General features: G+C 44.3%; 1 protein-coding gene across 3 annotated transcripts in view; it reads left to right on the top strand.

Moving 5' to 3' along the window:
- Window positions 1-19,672, top strand: part of slc12a5a (solute carrier family 12 member 5a) — a 105,943-nt gene that overhangs the window by 65,159 nt on the left and 21,112 nt on the right. For all 3 annotated transcript variants that reach the window (XM_029825949.1, XM_003973120.2, XM_029825950.1), the window contains exons 2-4: window positions 6,366-6,466; window positions 6,793-6,930; window positions 14,658-14,804. In XM_029825949.1, the coding sequence (XP_029681809.1) occupies window positions 6,366-6,466; window positions 6,793-6,930; window positions 14,658-14,804 (386 nt within the window). The remainder of the gene's footprint in view (window positions 1-6,365; window positions 6,467-6,792; window positions 6,931-14,657; window positions 14,805-19,672) is intronic.

The following is a 19,672-nucleotide window of genomic DNA, read 5'->3' as shown; positions in this document are numbered from 1 at the left end:
GTCTGACTCTGCTCTGCAACATGTTTTTGCCTCCCAGCGACATCTTCCACTAAAAAGGTCTGCTTCTGATTTCCTGCAGGATCGAACTTGCAGTTTCATTTGATTCCTCTCTGCCCCCCCTCCGCCACGCATAACGATAACCTCTCATGCCGCCTGTCGGATAGAAGGAGGGCTGCTGGGGAGCTTTTTGCAGAGGCCTGCCTTTAAACAAAAATGAATCCTGACGTTGCGCCGCTTGAGGCGAGGAGGCAGCAGGGGGGACTGAGCCAACCCATTCATCATTGGAGCTCAGACAGTGACACACGCTGAGGCCTGTTCAACATGTTAAACTACACCTGCTCGCGCACAGGCGTCCCCTTGCAGCCAATCCGCTGCCTTCAGTCGGGGAGCCAATGGAGAGCAGGGATCTTCACTGGAGGTGCAGAGGAGCGAAAGAGAAGAGGATTTGTCAATGTGGCGTTAAATTCATGCAGAGGTGAAGCTCCAGTCTAATTATTGATCAATGACCGCCTTCTGGCCTTGAGCAGCATTAAAAAAAACAAAGCAAAGATGTCCACACAGCCTTATGGTAGGTGCAACCATGTAAGGTTGCTGCAGCAACAGGAGAGAAGAAGACTTAAAAATCAGAGAGTGGGAGAAAACCAAGCGTGAGATCCAGTTACATAAGGCTGTTGTGTCTCTGATGCAGTGCTGAAATCATCATACTAAGGTAGAATGAGAGAATCTCTATTTATGAGAGCGTGTGTGGGCAGACGTGGGCACGGAACCGTATGGTGCTGCTATTTATTTCTCCTGTGCACTGCACTTTCTGCAAATTAGTTGTAACTATTCTTTTTTTCTGTTGGAAAACGACATTCATCCCCCATCATCAGTGCATTGAGAACATGATCATCGCTCAGTTGACAAGCCAGGAAAACCTGGTTTTTTGAATATGTGAATACTGTTTTATGAACAAATTTACATTTTGAGTCCTTTTTTCCCTGGACATCATTCTGGAAGAATCACCATAAATGTGAAAGGTTACACTAATCTGAGGGCACCCGTCTGTGTCACCCATATCATCTATCATCTCTGACCTTTTATCAGATCCTCCTAATATGATCTCATTATTTACTGCTTTTCACAGATGAGAGAAATGTTTTTGAAAAGTGATTTTATCTGAAGGGACGGTAAGAATAACATAATTATTCGACAAAATCACTATTGCAACTATTAGGGGTCAGTTAGGAGGGTAACAAGCACAAATCTGCTCGCTGATCAGGTAATTTTAGACTAGCCTGTGTACATTTTGTTGTTTTATTGTTGAATAACTCATTTCAATCAATCAAAATTGTCTATAAGTTAAGACTGATGTTTTACTGTATACAATAGACATTAATATGTGCAATTTATTTGGTGTACGCCTGTTGTTCGATACCACCCAGCCTATTTCAGATGAGGATGATTAATTATTGAGATATTATCTTGTCAGTCCTTTAATGAATGGTTGTTGCCCCTCTAGTGTTATTGCATAAGATACGTGCAGATAAGCAATGGAGCAGGCAGATGAGACTCTCTAGAAAGCTTATATAGCTATTAGATTTTCTTAAAAGTTATGGACCGTTAGAGGCGCAACTTCCTGTTTCTATAGCAACACTTCTGTCGCACATCTGTATATAGGTCGGTCTCATTCTAAAACCTCTTGCACATGGGTCAAATGAAATAAAGCTTTTGATAGAACTGACTACAAAGATATGTTTGGGTCAGTCCTGATTTGAGCAGAATTTAGATTAAAGTGACCTTAATCCATCACCTGACTCCAACCCCTTATCCAGCTCTCTATGAATCACATGAATTAATACGTTTCTGCGGCAATGTTCGGAGGAATCAGTCGAAGCCTGCTCAGAATTGCAGACACACCAAAGAACAATGGCGGGGAACGCAGCCAGAAAATCCGATATTCCAACGGGTCCTTTTATTTTTATCTTTAATTGTTTTTCCGTCCCACTAACTCCATTTGAATTCTCCTTTCATCCACCAGATGAAGTTTTTTTTGTCTGGATTAGTATGAAGAACTCCTTCAATGTCCCAGCTGTTCTTCAGCTTCTGCGTGCGGCTTATTTCTGTATTCCTTTGTAAATCTGTTGCCTAAACTGATATAAGTTCTATTGCTGCGGTCTGTGCTAAACATGCACCCTTCCCACACAACAAAATGTGGCCCCTGGGCCTAATATCGAGTCAACACCTCAAGCATCAGCGCCACTCCGGATTCTCCACTCAAAGTCGGTGCACCGATAAGAGCTGGAGCAGATAAGAGAGGTGTCCAGACTGTATGTGTACAGAGGAAGAGATTGACGACACTGACCACATCCCCACTGTGGGCAGGATCAATAAAACAAAGTCAAACATTTCTCACCACGTAATCCTCAGGGGTCCTGTTCTGAGATCTGATGGAAAACTGCGGTGTGTCAGATCGAGAGCGCCATGACCAGGCCTTCATTTGAAGCAAAAGTGATATTTACAGTTACTGCAGGGGTTTGGGGGGGGGTGTTGCCGGTTGGTCATGGGGACGGGTTCAGGTGGGTCAGTGTCCCTGTTTCAGGCTAAACCCTGTCAAATCAAATCAAATCAATCTTTATTTATATAGCGTCTCAATCAAAATTGTTTCAAGGCACTTTCCAGAATCCCAGGGCCTAACCCCAGACAAGCAACAGTGGCAAGGAAAAACTCCCCTTTAACAGGAAGAAACCTTGAGCAGGACCAGGCTCATGTAGGGGGACCCTCCTGCTGATGGCCGGCTGGGTAAAGAGGAGAGGAGAGGAGAGGAGAGGAGAGGAGAGGAGAGGAGAGGAGAGGAGAGGAGAGGAGAGGAGAGGAGAGGAGAGGAGAGGAGAGGAGAGGGAGAAGGAGAGGAGAAAAGAGAGGAGAGGAGAGGAGAGGAGAGGAGAGGAGAGGAGAGGAGAGGAGAGGAGAGGAGAGGAGAGGAGAGGAGAGGAGAGGACGGGCACAGAGCACAGAAACACATGATATGTGGAGCTAAAACACTGTGACTCTTGGTTAATTTGGCCACAGGGCTGAAAAGAAACCTGGGGTTGTTCTTATTTTCCTCAATTAAAGAAGAAAAATAAGCTGTTCTAGCCTTGCAGAGGGCCTTTTTGTAAACTAATAGACAGTCCAGGCTACAGGATAGCTGTCTATTTTACAAGAATGCCACTTCCTTTCTAGTCTTCGCACTTTCTGCTTGAGGGTCCTGATATGTGAATAGTACCAGGTGGCACACCTCCTCTGATTTACTATTTTCTTTTTCAGGGGGGCAACAGAATCAAGCGTGATTCTCAGTGAGGTTGCTGCACCTTCAGCAATAGAGTCAACCTCAGCAGGGCTAAGATTATAATGATTGATCCCTGGGGACACACACAGTGGTCCTGGGATTAGCACAGGGATTGCTTCCTTAAACTTAGCTACAGCATTATCTGAAAGACATCTGCTATAGTAAGACTGTGCTCTGAGCATAGAAGAATCCTTAATCATAAATGTGAAAGTGATCAAAGAATGATCTGACAGGAGTGGGTTCTGAGGGAACACTGACACATGTTCTACATCAACACCATAAGTCAGAACTAGATCTAGGGTGTGGTTGTAGTTATGAGTTGGTTGGTTTATCTGCTGGAGGAAACCAACTGACTCAAGTAATGAAATGAAGCCATTTCTAAAGCTGTCATTTATAACGTCCATATGGATATTAAAGTCTCCAATGACAATGACTTTTTCCGTTCTAAGGACCAAGTCAGATAAGAAATCAGAGAACTCAGACAGGAACTCTGAGTGTGGTCCTGCAGGGGGCCGATATACAAATACAAACAGAAGTGGCTTTTCTGCCTTCCAGTTCAGATGGGTGATGCCAAGAGTCAGGCTTTCAAATGAACTGGAGCCATGTTTTGGTCTAGGATTAACTAATAACTTTGAGTGATAGATTGCTGCCATTCCCCCTCCTCGACCAGTAACACGAGGAATGTGATAATTTAGATGGGTAGGAGGAGTAGATTCATTTTAGCTAACATACTCCTCCTCCTGAAGCCAGGTCTCAGTAAGACAAAATAAATCAATGTGATGATCCGCTATCAGGCCGTGTACTAACAGGGATTTACACAAAAGAAATCTTATATTTCACATTCCACACTTAATTGTGATATTAGTTTCTCCAACTTGTGCTTTAGTATTAATTTTAATAAGATTATGGTGATTGACTGCTCCCCTGCTCTGTGCTTGGTGAACTTTTAACCGTGGAACAGAGACTACCTCTATGGTGTTAAATATGTTATTGTTGGCAGATGAGGGTTCTAAGGAAGCAGCAGATAGGCGTGTAAGACTACAACTCTGCATCCTGGTCTGGACCCTGGGTTGTCAGGTCACTTTGGGTCTAATAAAATTAGCCAGATTACTAGAAATGAGAGAAGCACCATCTCATGTGGGATGGACACCGTCTCTCCTAATCAGACCAGGTTTTCCCCAAAAGGTGCTCCAATTGTCTATAAAGGCCACCTGGTTTTCAGGGCACCACCGTGAAAGCCAGCGACGAAGCGACGACATGCGGCTAAACATCTCATCGCTGGCCAGATTGGGGAGGGGACCAGAGAATGCTACGGAGTCCGACATCGTCAGGCTCTGTTGTGATGTTGTGATTATGTCCTGTGATGGACTGGTGACCTGTCCAGGGTGTATTCCTGCCTCCCACCAAGGGACCGCTAGGATAGCCTCAGCCTCATGAGTTGGAATAAGCCACAGCTAGCTAGAAAATTCATGGATGGATGGATGGATGGATGGATGTTGCAAAAATATCTAACAATATGCAATATATTTACAGTACATTACAGTATTTCCATTGTGTTTGTTTTGAAGAGAACTTACGCGAAGCAGCCAGAACTCTGGATTCGGACCACAGAGATTGAGACACTTTGATAGTTAGAGCCAGTGTTGGATTACAACTGATTGAAGAAGGATAAGCAGTGTGTAGGGAAACAAGAGCAAAACTATTTTCGTTGCTGTCCTTTTCATAACCAACTATTAATAAAGGGAAGCAAACAAAACGGACTCTCTTGTTAGTGAAAGCCTCGCTCAGATGCAGGATGTTCAATGTCAGCGTTTTGTCTGATGTTCGATATATAAGCATAGTCTCTACGAACATGGTTCTAAGCACAAGGATTTGCATTTCTACAGATGCATGTATCACCGATGTAGCATGACCCCCTCCTCCTGACATGGGTATGAAAACCTGCGGCTCTGTAAGTGCTGCAGAGCGAGTGAGCTCTTAAATTTTAGCTCAATTCTCCCTCACTGTCATCTGTGTCATCTGTCCCTCGCTTTCTCCTTGTCACTTTGCACTCTTCTCTCATCTAGCAGCAATTCTTTCATCTCTTCAGGTTAGTGTCTCCCCTGCCTCTATAATTGGCACTTTCTGGGGGGGAGGGGTTTATTTTACAGGCTCTGAATCTTCATTAAGTGTCCCACTTCTTTAACCTGAATCGCCCTGTTGCTCGGTCAAACAGCATTCGGCTGTGCCCCAGCATCATGACACATGACTGCGGCGTCCCAGTTATAAATAACCTTGTCTCATGGTACTCGGTCCAAGTCAAGACTGAGAGCCAGAGGGACGGCAATCTGCTGTCTCCCTCCGGAGACACTCACACGCTTGCAATGTGCAAATGAGGACGATCAAAAGAGCTTTATTGGTGAAAGAAATCATTGCGAATCAAATCATTTCATAGAGCAAATGTCCAGACCAGTATTAGCAGAAAGGCTAATAGCAGCCGCAGTTAGCCAGCTCAGGAAATGGTCATTGCAGAGGGATGTTCCCAGCAGGAGTCAAACCATCCTGGAGCCAGAATGGATCGACCCCAGATGGGTGTTTGTAATCCGTTCAATCAAAACCCAACTGGGAATCAATCGCCTTGTCAGTGATCAAGCAGGGCGTCTGAGAAATAATCTCCCAAACTGCGGATGCTGCCCTCCCTTGAAGATTAGTCTGGACGAGGTCGTGGACGAGGTGCCAATCGCTGAAGCCTCCACATGGACGCGTCCCGCAAACTCCTTTAACCGTTGAGTGTTTTCCGAGGAACAAAAAGCTGACAGGCAGGCTCTGCAGCGATTGTGCTCACTTCCTCGTGTTAGTGTTCAAACCTGTCATTTATGGAGCAAAAAGTCATGTTCCGGTTTGTGTTCTTCTTGCAGCCATGCGGAATATAGATCACTGCGCATCCTGCGAAGGCACGTTTCATTAGCTGGAGTCATGTTACTTTACATGTCTCACGCCAGGCATAGTATGGAGATGACCGACCAAACACGCTGCGTCTGTCCCGCGTCTGAGTGAAGCTGTCTGTTTCTTACAGGTGACAGTAACCCAAAGGAGAGCAGCCCCTTCATCAACAGCAGCGATGCCGCCGCAGAGAAGAGCCAGCAGTACGACAAGAAGCACATGGCCTTGTTTGAGGTAAGGCTCCCCTCACGTACCCGGCTCGCCGTTCGGTGATTGAATCAGGGTTCTGACATCGATTAATGAGGGTAATTACTGCGTGAAGGGCAGACGGGAACTTCAGGTTAATGCAAGTAAATCTTATACCACTACAGGAGGGAACTTCTAGGATTTACACAACATCATTTAGTGTTCTTGCTGAGATGCGAAGATGGAAATTAGCACTTTAGTTAAACCGTCCACAGCACTGCGTTCGCATTTTCTTTTTCTGACTGTTTTCAGTTATTTCAATACAAAGCCAGATGAGCACTTTGATCCCAGCTTTCCTGTTTGTGTCTCCGCAGGAGGAAATGGACACCAGCCCCATGGTGTCTTCTCTCCTCAGCAGCCTGGCCAACTATTCCAACCTCCCCCAGGGCAGCAAGGAGCACGAAGAGGCCGAGAACAACGAGGCCGAGGCATCTCGCAAGAAACCTGTGAAGGTATGAAACCAAAGCCCTTCATAAACTGAAGAATTTTCACGTACACTTAAGTCTTTTCACGTATATTTGGGGCTGCATATTGCTCTGCTACTGCTGCTGAGGCAACAACAATAAAACACATAGACTTGTAAACACATCACAGGTGCAGGACTTTGACAACCCAACCCTCATGTAATGCAAGTAGTTTAATGCAACTGACTGTAAAGTGGTAGTGTTGCACAATTTGACAAATTTGATGCTCTATTCGAATAATTGGCCTTCAACACGTCCACACTTGAGCCTTCTGGGTCAGTTTAATTCAGAAATATTGTTGCACTAGACTCTTTTAGTACATTTAATGCCCTCTTAGTATGAATCTGATAACCATTGTGCACTAAATATTACGCATTATATATGCTAAAGAACATGTCAAACAAGTGCTGCTGATATTGTGAATCCCCCTGATTGTATAACTGGATTGTTCCTCACATGCTCCTCATTAATGAGTTCCTTTGACATCATTGCTGCTATTTTCTTCTGCGTGTGGGGAGGCATTTATTTGACCAGGTTTTAGGAATCCGGTAAGAAATTAGATTTAGTAGCAAAGTTAAATAATATAAATGTCATATGTTGCCTTCAAAGCTGTCAACGCCACAGCTTATTTTGTCACGATGCAGATAAGACCGGACTGCTTCCTCCTGATCTGAGGTGTATTTCTCAAACTCTCCCCGGCTTGGCCAACGCTGGGAGCTGGTCTAATCTCCCCCTTGTCACCCCCCAACCCCTTTAATACTTTAATTAGCCTGCATGCTACACCAAACCACTGCTCCTCCAATCAGCAACCCATTCCACAGGCAATCTCTCCATCGCCATGAGAGGCTTTTCATTAAGGCGGCCTGTGGCGTTTTATCGCTCACGCAGCAGCCCCTCTCCCCCCATCGCCTTCACTCTCTATTTCTCGCTCCGTTCCCTCTCTCCCCCTCTTCATCATCGCCGCCTTGAGTGGCGAGCGAGGCAGTGGGATTTCTTTGTTGCGGCGTCAAAGTCAAGATCGGAGATTTGGTTTGTGTGTGATGTGAGGGAGCCGTCTGAAGGTCGCCCGGGTTACAGTGGAAACCAGTCACAGCTCATCTGCCACTGATTTTCTCCTGGCTGACCTCACTCGTTTGAAATCCGACCCGACACGACGGCTTTATTCTGTCCGCCTTTGCTGCTCATTTATCCCGGCAACAAAATAAATAAAAATGTGGAGAGGAAAAAAGGATATAATATAGAAGGGGTAATCAAACCAAATAAGGATACAAAAAAACCCTTGAAATGAAAGCGCTGCTTCCCAGTGACTGCTGGGATAGACGCCAGCATGCCCACCCACCATGATTAGGTGATAGTTAATAGAAAAATGGATGGAGCGACATTAATATGGCACTGGCCTGACCTCTTAAGCGCTTATTTAGATTTCTTGCTTATAATGTTTGAATTCTTACACATGCTGTCTGGTTTAAATCTTATATTTTTATAGGATAACACTCCTGAAGCTCAACCATTCCCTTTGGAAGCAGTTTGTGTTCCATTTTCATCCCATCCTTCTTTCCAGATGAGATGACTGAATTCCAATAAGAGTGATTTCGTACTGATGTTGCAGCTAAATTGCGGTTTCACGGCTTGTGGAACCGTAGGTTCTGCGGCCTCCTCATCTAGAATATTCTACTAGCACATGTTCCTAAGTGGTTGGGCTCTGGTCTGCGCTTTTAAGCCAGCTGGTGTGTAAGGCTTTCTGTACACACACACACATACGTACACACGCGCGCACTCGTGCTGACCGCCGAGTGACTGGTTTATCCACAGCTGATCAGGGAGGCTACTGTTCGCTGGCCTCTCCTCTTGCTGTCTGTTCAATAATTCAGCACACCTGAGCAGAAACACATTTGTTCTCTCAGCTCCTGTTTGGCCAGCCGAGCGTGGAGACGCTGTTACAACACCCCTCCCTATCATTAGCCTCGCCATTGACACTCCACTCAAATCCCTCCACTTTATACCTGAGTGTTTGCCACCACTGTTAGGAAATACGTTTAAAGATGTCTGAAAAGTCCCCCTTACTCTTACATCACTGTCATATCTTTATCCACCACTTAAAAATCAAAATAGTGGTTATAATGCTAGTTGATAATAATAGTTATATTTAATTATGTTTGGTTTATTTTCATGTCAGTACTGCTTTATATTACAATAATAGGTCAGCATTTACCCGGTTTTATCAATCCAAACATCTCCACAAGGAGAGCCCACTGATTTTCTTCCTACAATCACATTTACAGTTAGTAAGATGTCTGTCTGCTTAAAGTTGATGTATTTGATTGACCCTCACCACAACTGCGACCAGACAGTGCACACGCCTGATCTACTGTTCAAAAACTTATTCAAGGTGGAAGAAATCACATAAATAAATGGACATCTTATCTTATATTGTTTTAGTTCAGGCGTGGCATAAGAAATTCCGCTGTTTATTCCTGTCAGTAACTGACTGGTGTCACAGTAAGTCATTAAAATGTTCTATGCTCCAACCATTCAACGTGGATTTTGTTTTGCAACAGCGCCACAACTCCAAATTCAAGAGGTGACTAATTACTTTTGCAGCTGCAGAACTGAGCTAAAATGGATCCCGAAATTGGTGAATTAGCTTGAGGTGTAGATTTACATGTCGTGGAAGTATTTTCTGATCCAAGAGCCTCCACTGTCCTGTTAACTCTGCCTACACCTGGTAGGAAGCTAGTGGTGAATGGTGCAGCAGCAGGATGCCACAAATCCAAAGGTTTTTGGGGGCAGATGCAGTGAATGGCCTTATTTTACTTCAAACACACCTGAGCCATACATCCACTGGGTTGACTGCACTTCCCAGGGGGGGATTTGGGGGGCAGCTGTGCATTCCTAGTGCAGTGGTGCCATGCTGGCCTACCTGTGGTTCTGCAGCAGTCAGTGCCGCTTCTGCTCACGGTTCAGCGCTCTCCGGGGAAATCATCACTCCCAGCTCCCAGCCCATTAAACACACAGTCATACTGCCCGTGTGTGCACATGTTTGTGTGTGTGTGTGTGTGTGTGTGTGTGTGTGTGTGTGTGTGTGTGTTTATCAGAGCAGACACTGGCCGCAACAGCAATTCCTGTCGACAAATGAACACCAATTGAATGAAAATAGGAAAGCAATGCATTCAATAAGCGCGGCCTTTCTGTCTCTATCGGCGACACTGATTCAACGCAGTCATACACGTGTCATCTGTTTATGTTATTTCTCCCATAGTTTGTTTTGGGGATGCGGTCGCCGTTTATGACCCAAAGAGGAGTTTTTCCTTTCAAGTTCTCAGATTCAAGCTTCGTCAACACCAACGTTATCTGGTGTCTACGTCAGCAGGCAAAGGCAGTATTTCGAAGAGCGCCTGTTGCTCTATCAAGATCGTAGTTTATTAAAACCACAGTGAGCTGCTGCAGACGTTGATTCACGGGGACACGTACGATGACTGTTTCATTGTGGTTCTCCATTGCGTGGGAGGGCAGGCGGAGAAAATGACAGTTTCTAAGATCGTAGCAGCTCATTTCCTACTTTGCTGATGTTGTGCGGCTGTGGAGTCTTGCTGTGTGTAAACAGTGTTTTTGCTGTAATGTTGACATAATATTTGTATTACAAGAATATTGAATGCATAAATCTTTTATTATATCTGTTTTAATGTAATGGGATGCTTCTGACATCTGTGTATGCAAGGACAGGCTGTAAAATAAGCTTACTGTTGCTGTTTAATACAATTAAAAAGTGTAACTTTTGATTGAAGATCTAAAACCCACACATTGGCCTTCCCTCTTGCTGCTTCCCAGCGAGGTCTGAGCCACAGTATGTAAATCATCGCAGGTTTTTCTGCTAATAACCTGTTACTACAAACTGGCCCCGGAACATTTTTTGCAGCCACAGCAGTTTTGCATGGAACAGTAAATTGCTGATGGCAGGGAGGCTTTTTTTTTTTCCTTTACCTGCAACCCCAGAACAAACGTATCACACTCCCTGAAGGGCCTGTCCGTGAAATCTCTCTTTTTAATTACAGCATTAGCCCTGAGGTGGGGAAAGGAGTCCAGGAATTATGAATTAAATATTGATTTTGAAACACTTGACTTGGATTGATTCAGTCCATCCCGTAAAAATGTCATCTCTACTCTGTTATTACTAATAATATTCAGTATGTGCTATGATTCCATTTATCTCATCGCTGATTAGAAGACACAGACCTCGTTAGCCTCAATTCAACCCAAATCTTTTTCATCAAACAACACCTGAGGAATCATGTCATCATGATAAATGGCTACTTACTGATAAAGGGACAGCTCAACTGATCATTGGAACCCTTCGTGTTTACATCCAAGAGTGTAGGTTTGCAAGCGGAAAATATGCCCCTGGTAATATTTAAAGCAGACAGTTGCCTTTCCCAATATTTGCAGTCTGGCCTCACTTGCGATTTTCCAAATCTTATCACAATTTGGCCGGGCTGCAGTACTGCACATCTGCCAGTTGTAATGGTTTCACAGGGGTGATTCACAAACAAAGAAATTTGCATGATTAAACATGATTTCAGAAGGGAAGCAAACATTGCGGACGATCGGCGTCAGCTGCTTTCCTTGGCTTGTTGCATTGCAGAGAAAAGCAAATAGGAAAAAGAATATGGATGCAATCCAGGCTTAGAAGAAGGATAAATGCAGGATAGGTAGCCTTAAATCCCAACTTGGCTGCGTCTAAACTCTATCCACCCTTAACTTTGTTAATATTACTCAAATTTTGGCCATGTCTTCAGATGCTGTTCCATCACAAACATGGACGTTAGGTTCCCGATTGGACTATTATAATCCTCTTCTCTAATTTCACCACATCTCCTTCGTCCTTTAGCAACTCCAAATCTCCTCTATAATTCAAGACCATCCACCACCTCACCCCTCCCTGTCTATGAAGATCTCCTCCGCACCACCACCTCCTGCAGGACTCCACCTCCATCCACCTTTCCATGCCCTGGCCTATTCTCTGTAACCATTCACTATAACTTCCTCCCTTAGTTTGTGCTGTTATCTTATTTTTATGTAGCTTTTCTCTGTGCTATTTTATCTTATCTTCGTTATCTTTTGGGTTTTTTCCTGTTTTATCATGTCATGTCCTTGAGTGTGAGAAAGGCGAACGGAAATAAAATATATCTTTATTATTATCAAACTCTAGGGTTGAATTCGAAAATGCTCCATCGCTGACTTGGACGGGCAGTTTTTGTGCAGCAACGCACAACAATGATGTATCCATCACTTACAATCAGATTAAAATTGAGATATGAAGCGTTCACACTTCATAAAAAGCGTTCAAATTTGGTAAATTCCCGTGTGAAGCAGATGACGAAGTCTTTTTTCAGCACACACTGACGTGGCAGTCACCTCCAGTCACCTGCTTAAACTGCACGAATCATGAGGGTGTAAGGTGGGGGTGGGTGGGTGTGTGTGTGTGTGTGTGTGTGGGGGGGGGGGGGGGTTGGGTAAGGTGACAGAGATGGACGAGGTGTGTTCTTCTGTGGAGGCCACAAGGCGCATCTTTGATTAAAGCACAATGAGGCTCAAGGCTGAGAGGCTCCCTGCTGTGAAGATGGAGTTATAAAGGAGGAAAGGAGCTGGTTTATGGTTTTCCTCTTGGTTTATGTTCAAGAGGAAAGCATATATGGACTAAAAGATCCATACCCTTTTGAGTAAAGAAAAGAATATAAAAATCAGTGGGACACCAATCAACAATCTAAGGTTACTTTGAACTACCTCCTTTTTTTTGTGGATGTCTGCTCAAAAATGTTGCCACATCGTCGTACAAATTCTACCATAGAGTGTGGCATCAGCCACCTCACTGGTTAGACTGTTAACTGTTAGAGGGGAGCGTTACCAGACAACATTCCACATGGACCCTATATGTGGAGCCTATATCTATGGCTCAGCTATGCTAAATGTGCTAATCATGCATATATGACATGATGATCATTTCATGTATGAAGGCCGTTGCAGTTACAAGTGTGAGCTCTTGTTCTGTTGCTCACCCTCTTTCTCTTTATCTCTTTTCAAACAAATGCATTATTAATGCTAGAACATGTGCTCCATCCCATTATATGGGATATAATAGTATTTACTTGTCAGCCACTTGGCAGGATGATTTGAATAAAGGTGTTTTTGTATTAATCCAACATCTGCCGCTGCACCAACTGCCCCCCCTCCTCCCCCTTTAAAGCTCCATCTTGTCTTTCGTCCATTTTGTCCGCTGAGGAAATGCTTTGGTGACTGTTGGTGGCTACACAGTCCAATAAACTGGGAGATTATAGCATCATTAGAGAATTACTATCAGCGGCAAAGACACACCAGCAAATCTCTGAGAGCTATTTCCCACCACAAATCTGGCGAGTGATCCCACGTTGAGACGTCTAAAGCTTTATTCAATATTCAGTTTCAATGCTGATCTTCCTTGCTTTGGGCTGCACAACATCGCCCTTCCTTTTACATGAAATGCTAACCAAGATTCAACCAATTATTACTATTTTCGGCCTTTTTCATTAGGAATCATTTCACATCTCAAATTGTGCTCTTTTACTTCTTCCACAGGTACTCATTGCGCTCATATCAGACAAGTCGTTGGTGTGCTTGTGATCCTTGCCGGTAGTAGCTGATTTGTGTAAACCGCAGCTAATCGAGCACTTCTGTTCTCTGTGAGCGCACAGCTGCGTCCACGTGTTACCTGGGATGTAACCATTTGACAGTTAAGGTCTGAAAAGGGTCATGGTTGCTTATCAGCATAATTTCCCTTCATCTGTCGAGCTGTCCTTGGTTATCAAAAGGATGCGGCCCCTTTATGGATAGGGGGTCGGGCAACGCGTCCTTCAGACTTAACACGTGACACCGCTGACGGCCCAGTAAAGAGCACCATTTGTTGATATTAGGTTGACACCAAAGCAAACCTGCAGTTTCCCCATAGTCTAATAATGTTTGGATGAAACTGAATTCTGATTATTGCAATGAGGCGTTCTGTTGTCCACCAACATGAGTCCACGGCGATTCTGCCTGTAAAGAAGTGAAAAACATTTTAAAACCTTTTATCCAACAGTCTCTTGGTGTCTTTGTTCCCTGGATTCAACGTAATTACAGTTCTGGAAACCCACAAAAAAATTACAGTGCACATTGGGGGAAATCTTTAAAGCATGCGATGTGGTCGTTGTGCATGCGTGCATTTAAATACATAAATTACTTGAGTCGCTCAGCTATTAAAGAAAGCACAAAAGAGGTGGGTTTTTTTTGCTGACAGTGGATTACGAGAGTTTAATGGGAGCCGGTATTGCAACAGCAGCTGTTTCAATCAAAAGCACAAATAAAATAGAGCCTTGAAGTGTTACAATACGATTAAATGTGTGTTTAACCTTAAAGGTAGTACGACCCTCATAAATGTTTGTCCTCTGTGTAAGAAACCTCTTAAGGAAACACACAGCTAGGAAGCAAACCGAGATGTCCTATCTTGTATGGCCAGGGGTATTTATTGATTATCAGTTGAGCCAGGTGCCAGTTGTTAGCCACCACAAAGTGTTTTACACTCATGTCTTTTGGACGTCCACCTAATAAAGATCGATACTTACATCCTGTCAGCTGTTTCATTTTATGCTATGCACCTCAGGTTTGGTGATTTTGTCTGAATCAGATCTTGTCTCGTTTCCTCCCAGGCCCCCCAGCTCGGCACTCTGATGGGCGTCTACCTGCCGTGCATCCAGAACATCTTCGGCGTAATCCTCTTCCTCAGGATGACCTGGCTGGTGGGGATCGGGGGTGTCATCGGGACCTTCATCATCGTCACCATGTGCTGCACCACTGTGAGTGCGCGGCGCGCTGTAGCTGAGCCGAAGCGCGTCATTAAAGTGTGACCTTAAAGGAGAGAGAAAACATATTACAGCCCACTTGTCAGCAGAGAGGCAATGAGCTGTGCAGTGGTTAAAGATACCATATGCTCACTATTATTAGCTTTTTTAAGGTCAGTCGAGTTGGGGGGGGGGGGCAGGTTGAACTATTTGTCTTTTTTTTCTTAATTTAGCCTTTATTTAACAAGCTGAGTCTCACTGAGATCATAGAATCACATTTAGACGGGAGCAGCAGCACAACAGTTTAAAACAATACCAACCAAATTAAATGGAGCACATTACAACTCAATTATAAAACACTGGCATTCAAGGTAGACAGCTGTGATTTCACGAGCAAAATCGGTTCAGTTTAGTTCATCTTTATTTATGTAGCGATTGTAACAAACGCCTGATGCCCAATAAGCAATAGTAACAAGAAAAAACTCTTTAAAGAAAGAAACCTTGATCAGGACCAATCTTATATGGGGGGACCCTCCTGCTGATGGCTGGATGGCCAAAGAAGAACAAGGGGAAGACTTATAGAGAATAGACATAAATCCCCCAAATACATGAATTACAAAATTACAAAACAAGTTGAAGGAAACCAAACGGTTTCTGAAATGAAGGTGCGTGCATGTACAATAAAGGCAAACCCAGCTCAATCCAGGATAAGACCAGATGTGAAACGTGACGGGATTCATCCGTCGGCCCAGTCAGCTGCAGCCTGTCCCATTAGGGGCGTCGTTGAGCTGATAATCAACATAAAACCATTTTTTATCAGCAGTTTACACAGCACATGTTTGGTTTCTGCAGCGGGTTTAGCACAGCAGTGTAAGTATATAACTGATATAACTGCTGTGCCGTGTAACACTTCTGTAATGCCGATTCTCTTTGTGACCCTGAAGTTCTCTTTAGATTCAAACGAGCATGCAGTGGCTCTCCTCTCAGAGCTGCACTTTGAAGATTCCTTCTTTCATTTCGCATGCAGAAGAACAGGACAGATGACGACACGCCGGGATAGTCTCATGTTGCCACTAATGCCACGCTGTCAGATGTCAGACAGACCTCCAGCCGTTTGAGACTGGGATCACAAGAAAGCCGCGTCCTGCTAGATCTGCATGATCCGACGGCATAACCCGAGGAGCCGGTTGAAAACTGATTGTGTTTGACTCGTCACACCGTTTGATTGTCAGGAACCACATAATGCCCCCTCACTGAAGGACAGGGGACGCCTCGTCGACGGTGGCAAGAAAAAGAACAAGGACCTTTTGTTTGTTCACGGTTTTCTGCATAGTTTGTCCTAAAATGGGATCAGTATGAATACATTTGTGAATATGCCTGACCTAGATGACAATTAGATCACATTTTAGGACTAATCAATGCAGAAACCCATGAAGGCCACCCGTTCAAACAGCACATCCATCTTTTTGAGGGTCTTTCTTTTATACTGCGTGCGGTAGAACAGGACTTGTATGTCGGCATGTCTCTGCATTTGTGCAGCCTAGATTTTCCTCTAGCAGAGAGTGTATTTTTAGCGCAACCCCCTCAAATCCCAGAGACACCAAATTTGATTGAGCACACAAGCAAATACGCTTCCTAATCATGTCTCTCTCCCTCTGTGGCAGCGTAGATCGGACTCTGAAACAGCGCGCCGACAGACAGGAGCAGACCTTCGACGGTTATCCGTCGATTTACAGCCCTGATTGGAAAAACTGACATTGGAACCCCCCCCCCCCCACCATTTTTCATGGGAAGCGAGAGGCTTCTCCTCAGTTTTAGGCTAAAAATAACAAGGCAAATGGTGCAGTAAAAGAAAAGGCTTTGAGATCAAAGCGGATTCCGATTTGGTTTGACAGGAAGCCGCGGGAAGACACACCAGCGCAGATGCTGCTTGCACACACACACAAATACACGCACACACACCAAGATGCCCTTTCATGTCGCACGCTTGTACCGCCGGTACATACGTGGCGCTCCTACCCCTCCTTTGGCCCGTTTCTTTTCACTACTTCTATTTCTGACACTTATTTGCTATCAGTCACACTGTGCTCATGGCAGAGCCCCGGAGCGATAAGCCGCAGCATACACACACACCTCCTGAGCTCCTTACATAACATAACCCCCCCCAGCATCTCCAATGTGTGTGCACATACATGCGCCTCCTCTCGATTCTCAGATGTGACAGAATGGTGATTAGACACTGTGGTGCCCCATGTTTTATTCACACGAATGCACGATGGGACCCCCCCCCACGAACAGAGCCCTTCTCATTCGCCGATCAAACGCAGCAGCTCATATCCGCCTGCCCCTTCAGCGGCGTTATTTCCGTCACGCGGAATTACGGCTGTGCCCCAACGTTAGCGCGGCTCGGCTCAGATTCCAGGGAATCGTACCAAAGAGTTCCGACACGTTACGGAGTGAAGCATGAAATTATCCAGCCGGCGATGCTGCCATGTGAGCCTTTTCCACTGCATCATGGGTATTTTTAGCGCTGGTAATGAATGCGAGCTTGTCTCGGAGATACAACACAGTTTAATATTCTTGAAGTCATCTGCTGTTTGCCCCCCCCCCATTACTCCCAGGTCTTCAATCAAAAGTGGATGGGTGGTCTACCCTCGGCCGTGACTCATTTGTATGCAGGGGATGCTTTTCTACCCTCACCCCTCCATCATCTCTTGTGGCGCTATTTCTATTTTGCTTTTTTCATTTGATTTTTACAGGTCTCATTACTCCCTCTCTCCCCCTCATTTGCTCCCTTCCCGCCATTGCTGTCTGATGTCCGCCCCCTCGCCTCCCCCATCCGCTTCTCTCCAGTCATCAGGCTGAAAGTTAAAATCACCTCCATATCCTTCAGCGGGCCCTTTTGCCTCCTGACATCTGCAGGGATTTGGCGTAATAAACAGCGCGGAGAAAATAGAACCGCCGTACGTGAAGTGATGGAGCCGTTCTTGACAAAACTCTTCGGCGTTTGTGTAATGAAGCATGCTAATGAAGCCCGCTCTCAGGACTCCGTGGAAACTCTGTTCCTGTCAAATCCAATTTCTGCTCAGCAGCCGAGGTCAACCAAAGGGCCAGATCGGAGTTTTGTCTCTAGCTTCGGGAAGAAGCGGGCCTAAAATGTCCCCTGCACTCGCACGGTCCGCCCTGCTGCTCCACGTGCATTCCTCTCCCATCAGGCCTTCAAAATGAACCACCTGTTGCTATGGAAAATGTCTGTCGTGGTCGCTGGTTTGAGAGGAGCAGATGGCAACGTACTTTAATGAGACATCGCAGGTGGAGTTGCTGACTTGAGGGCTCTTCCTACTGATCGTTTTTCAATTTTGCTGAAAAAAAAAGAATTTCAGGATTGGTTTGTGGAACACATCTGTGTTTCATTAGATTGAATAATCACCAAAGGTTGAACATCACATCAAAGTTAAATTTGTGGAGGGAATTTTTGATTTGACAAACTAATATTTTCAAGCAATTCGACATTTGCAGGAGGTTTAGGCAGAATTTCCACTGTGTCCCAGGTATGGAGCCAATCTCAGTGGTCCATTAACCATTGGATTTTAATTCTTTACTGTTAAAATTGAAGTATTAAATTGGATTTTCATGCAGCAGCATCATTATTCATTATTTCTCCTTACCTTTCCCCGTATTTTAATTGTCCCTTAACTCTCCCCTTAACTGCCAAATAGAGATCTACAAATCAGAAGCTAACTTCATTACCATGTTTTACAGAGTCTTTTCAAAGTCTGCTGCTACTAATAACTACATTGTGATCTAAAACAGAAAGTTTTTCTTTGTCACTAAAGCCAAGTCTGAAGTACAGTTTCACCAGTTCATCTAACTGCTGCTCAGCATTTTGCAGAAGCAGTCACAGGTGATAATTGTTATAGTCTTAAAAGGTCGACTCTTATTTTAACGTTGTATTATTACTTTATTCTCAACATTGTCTTTTGGATTTTATTTCGCAGTGCATGGTTAAAAAAAGTCTTTTTTAAGCATAGCCCTAATACTCTTCCTGTAATTTAATATTAAAATAATGTCGAGGAAATGTTCCTGTATCATAGTAAGAGGGACGCACAAGTTTGGCGCGGCCATTTTGTCTAATGTGGAGATAACATAGCGAGCAAGAGAGCCAATCATCGCTCAGTGAAAGAGTAGAATAGAAAGGTCAACAAGCTAAAGCTAAACCAGTACTGATAAGAAACCAGCATTGAGAAATTGTCATTATTAATTATTTTTTTGTAACCTTTTTAAATTGTCATTTAAATGACAGAGATAATATGATAATAATGATAACAGGGATAGCAGGAGAAAAAGCCCACAGGATTATACTTCAAAGATTAAAGACTGGGACCATCCCATGCAGACTACCGAATGATGTACAGCCGTAGGTGATGTATCTGATGAGCTCCAGTTAGATATAACTGAGTCAGTTATATCATATTTTTCATTCTGTTTCCTAAAAAAAGGAAAAAATAGATGATTTTTTTTAAAACAGAGCATCAGGTCTGAAGAATTAGCTAGGGAATTTCTCTTCTAACCTCACAGACTGGTCCAAAAAAACGGACTCAGATGAACTCCTCCCAATCGATTTCAAGGTCGATAGATGGTTCCTTAAGTTCCTTAAATCACAAACACTGCTGCACAGCTAAAAGCTTATTTAAATCTATGGATTTTCTTTCATTGTTCGGTGAAACCACCATATCTGAAGGTGGCGAGGAGAAGGCTAAATCATGTAAAACTGCTGCCGTGGCTCGTCTGCCCAGACATCTGGTGGCTGAGCGCCTCAGTATGCAGCACGCCGTCTCTGCATGGAGGCTCCGCACATCAGATAAAACACTTAAACAATTACT

This window comes from Takifugu rubripes, chromosome 19 (genome assembly GCF_901000725.2).
Source record: "Takifugu rubripes chromosome 19, fTakRub1.2, whole genome shotgun sequence".
In the NCBI taxonomy this organism is placed as follows: domain Eukaryota; kingdom Metazoa; phylum Chordata; class Actinopteri; order Tetraodontiformes; family Tetraodontidae; genus Takifugu; species Takifugu rubripes.
The sequence above is the reverse complement of the archived record's forward strand: the minus strand, read 5'-3'. Positions and strand labels throughout refer to the sequence as shown.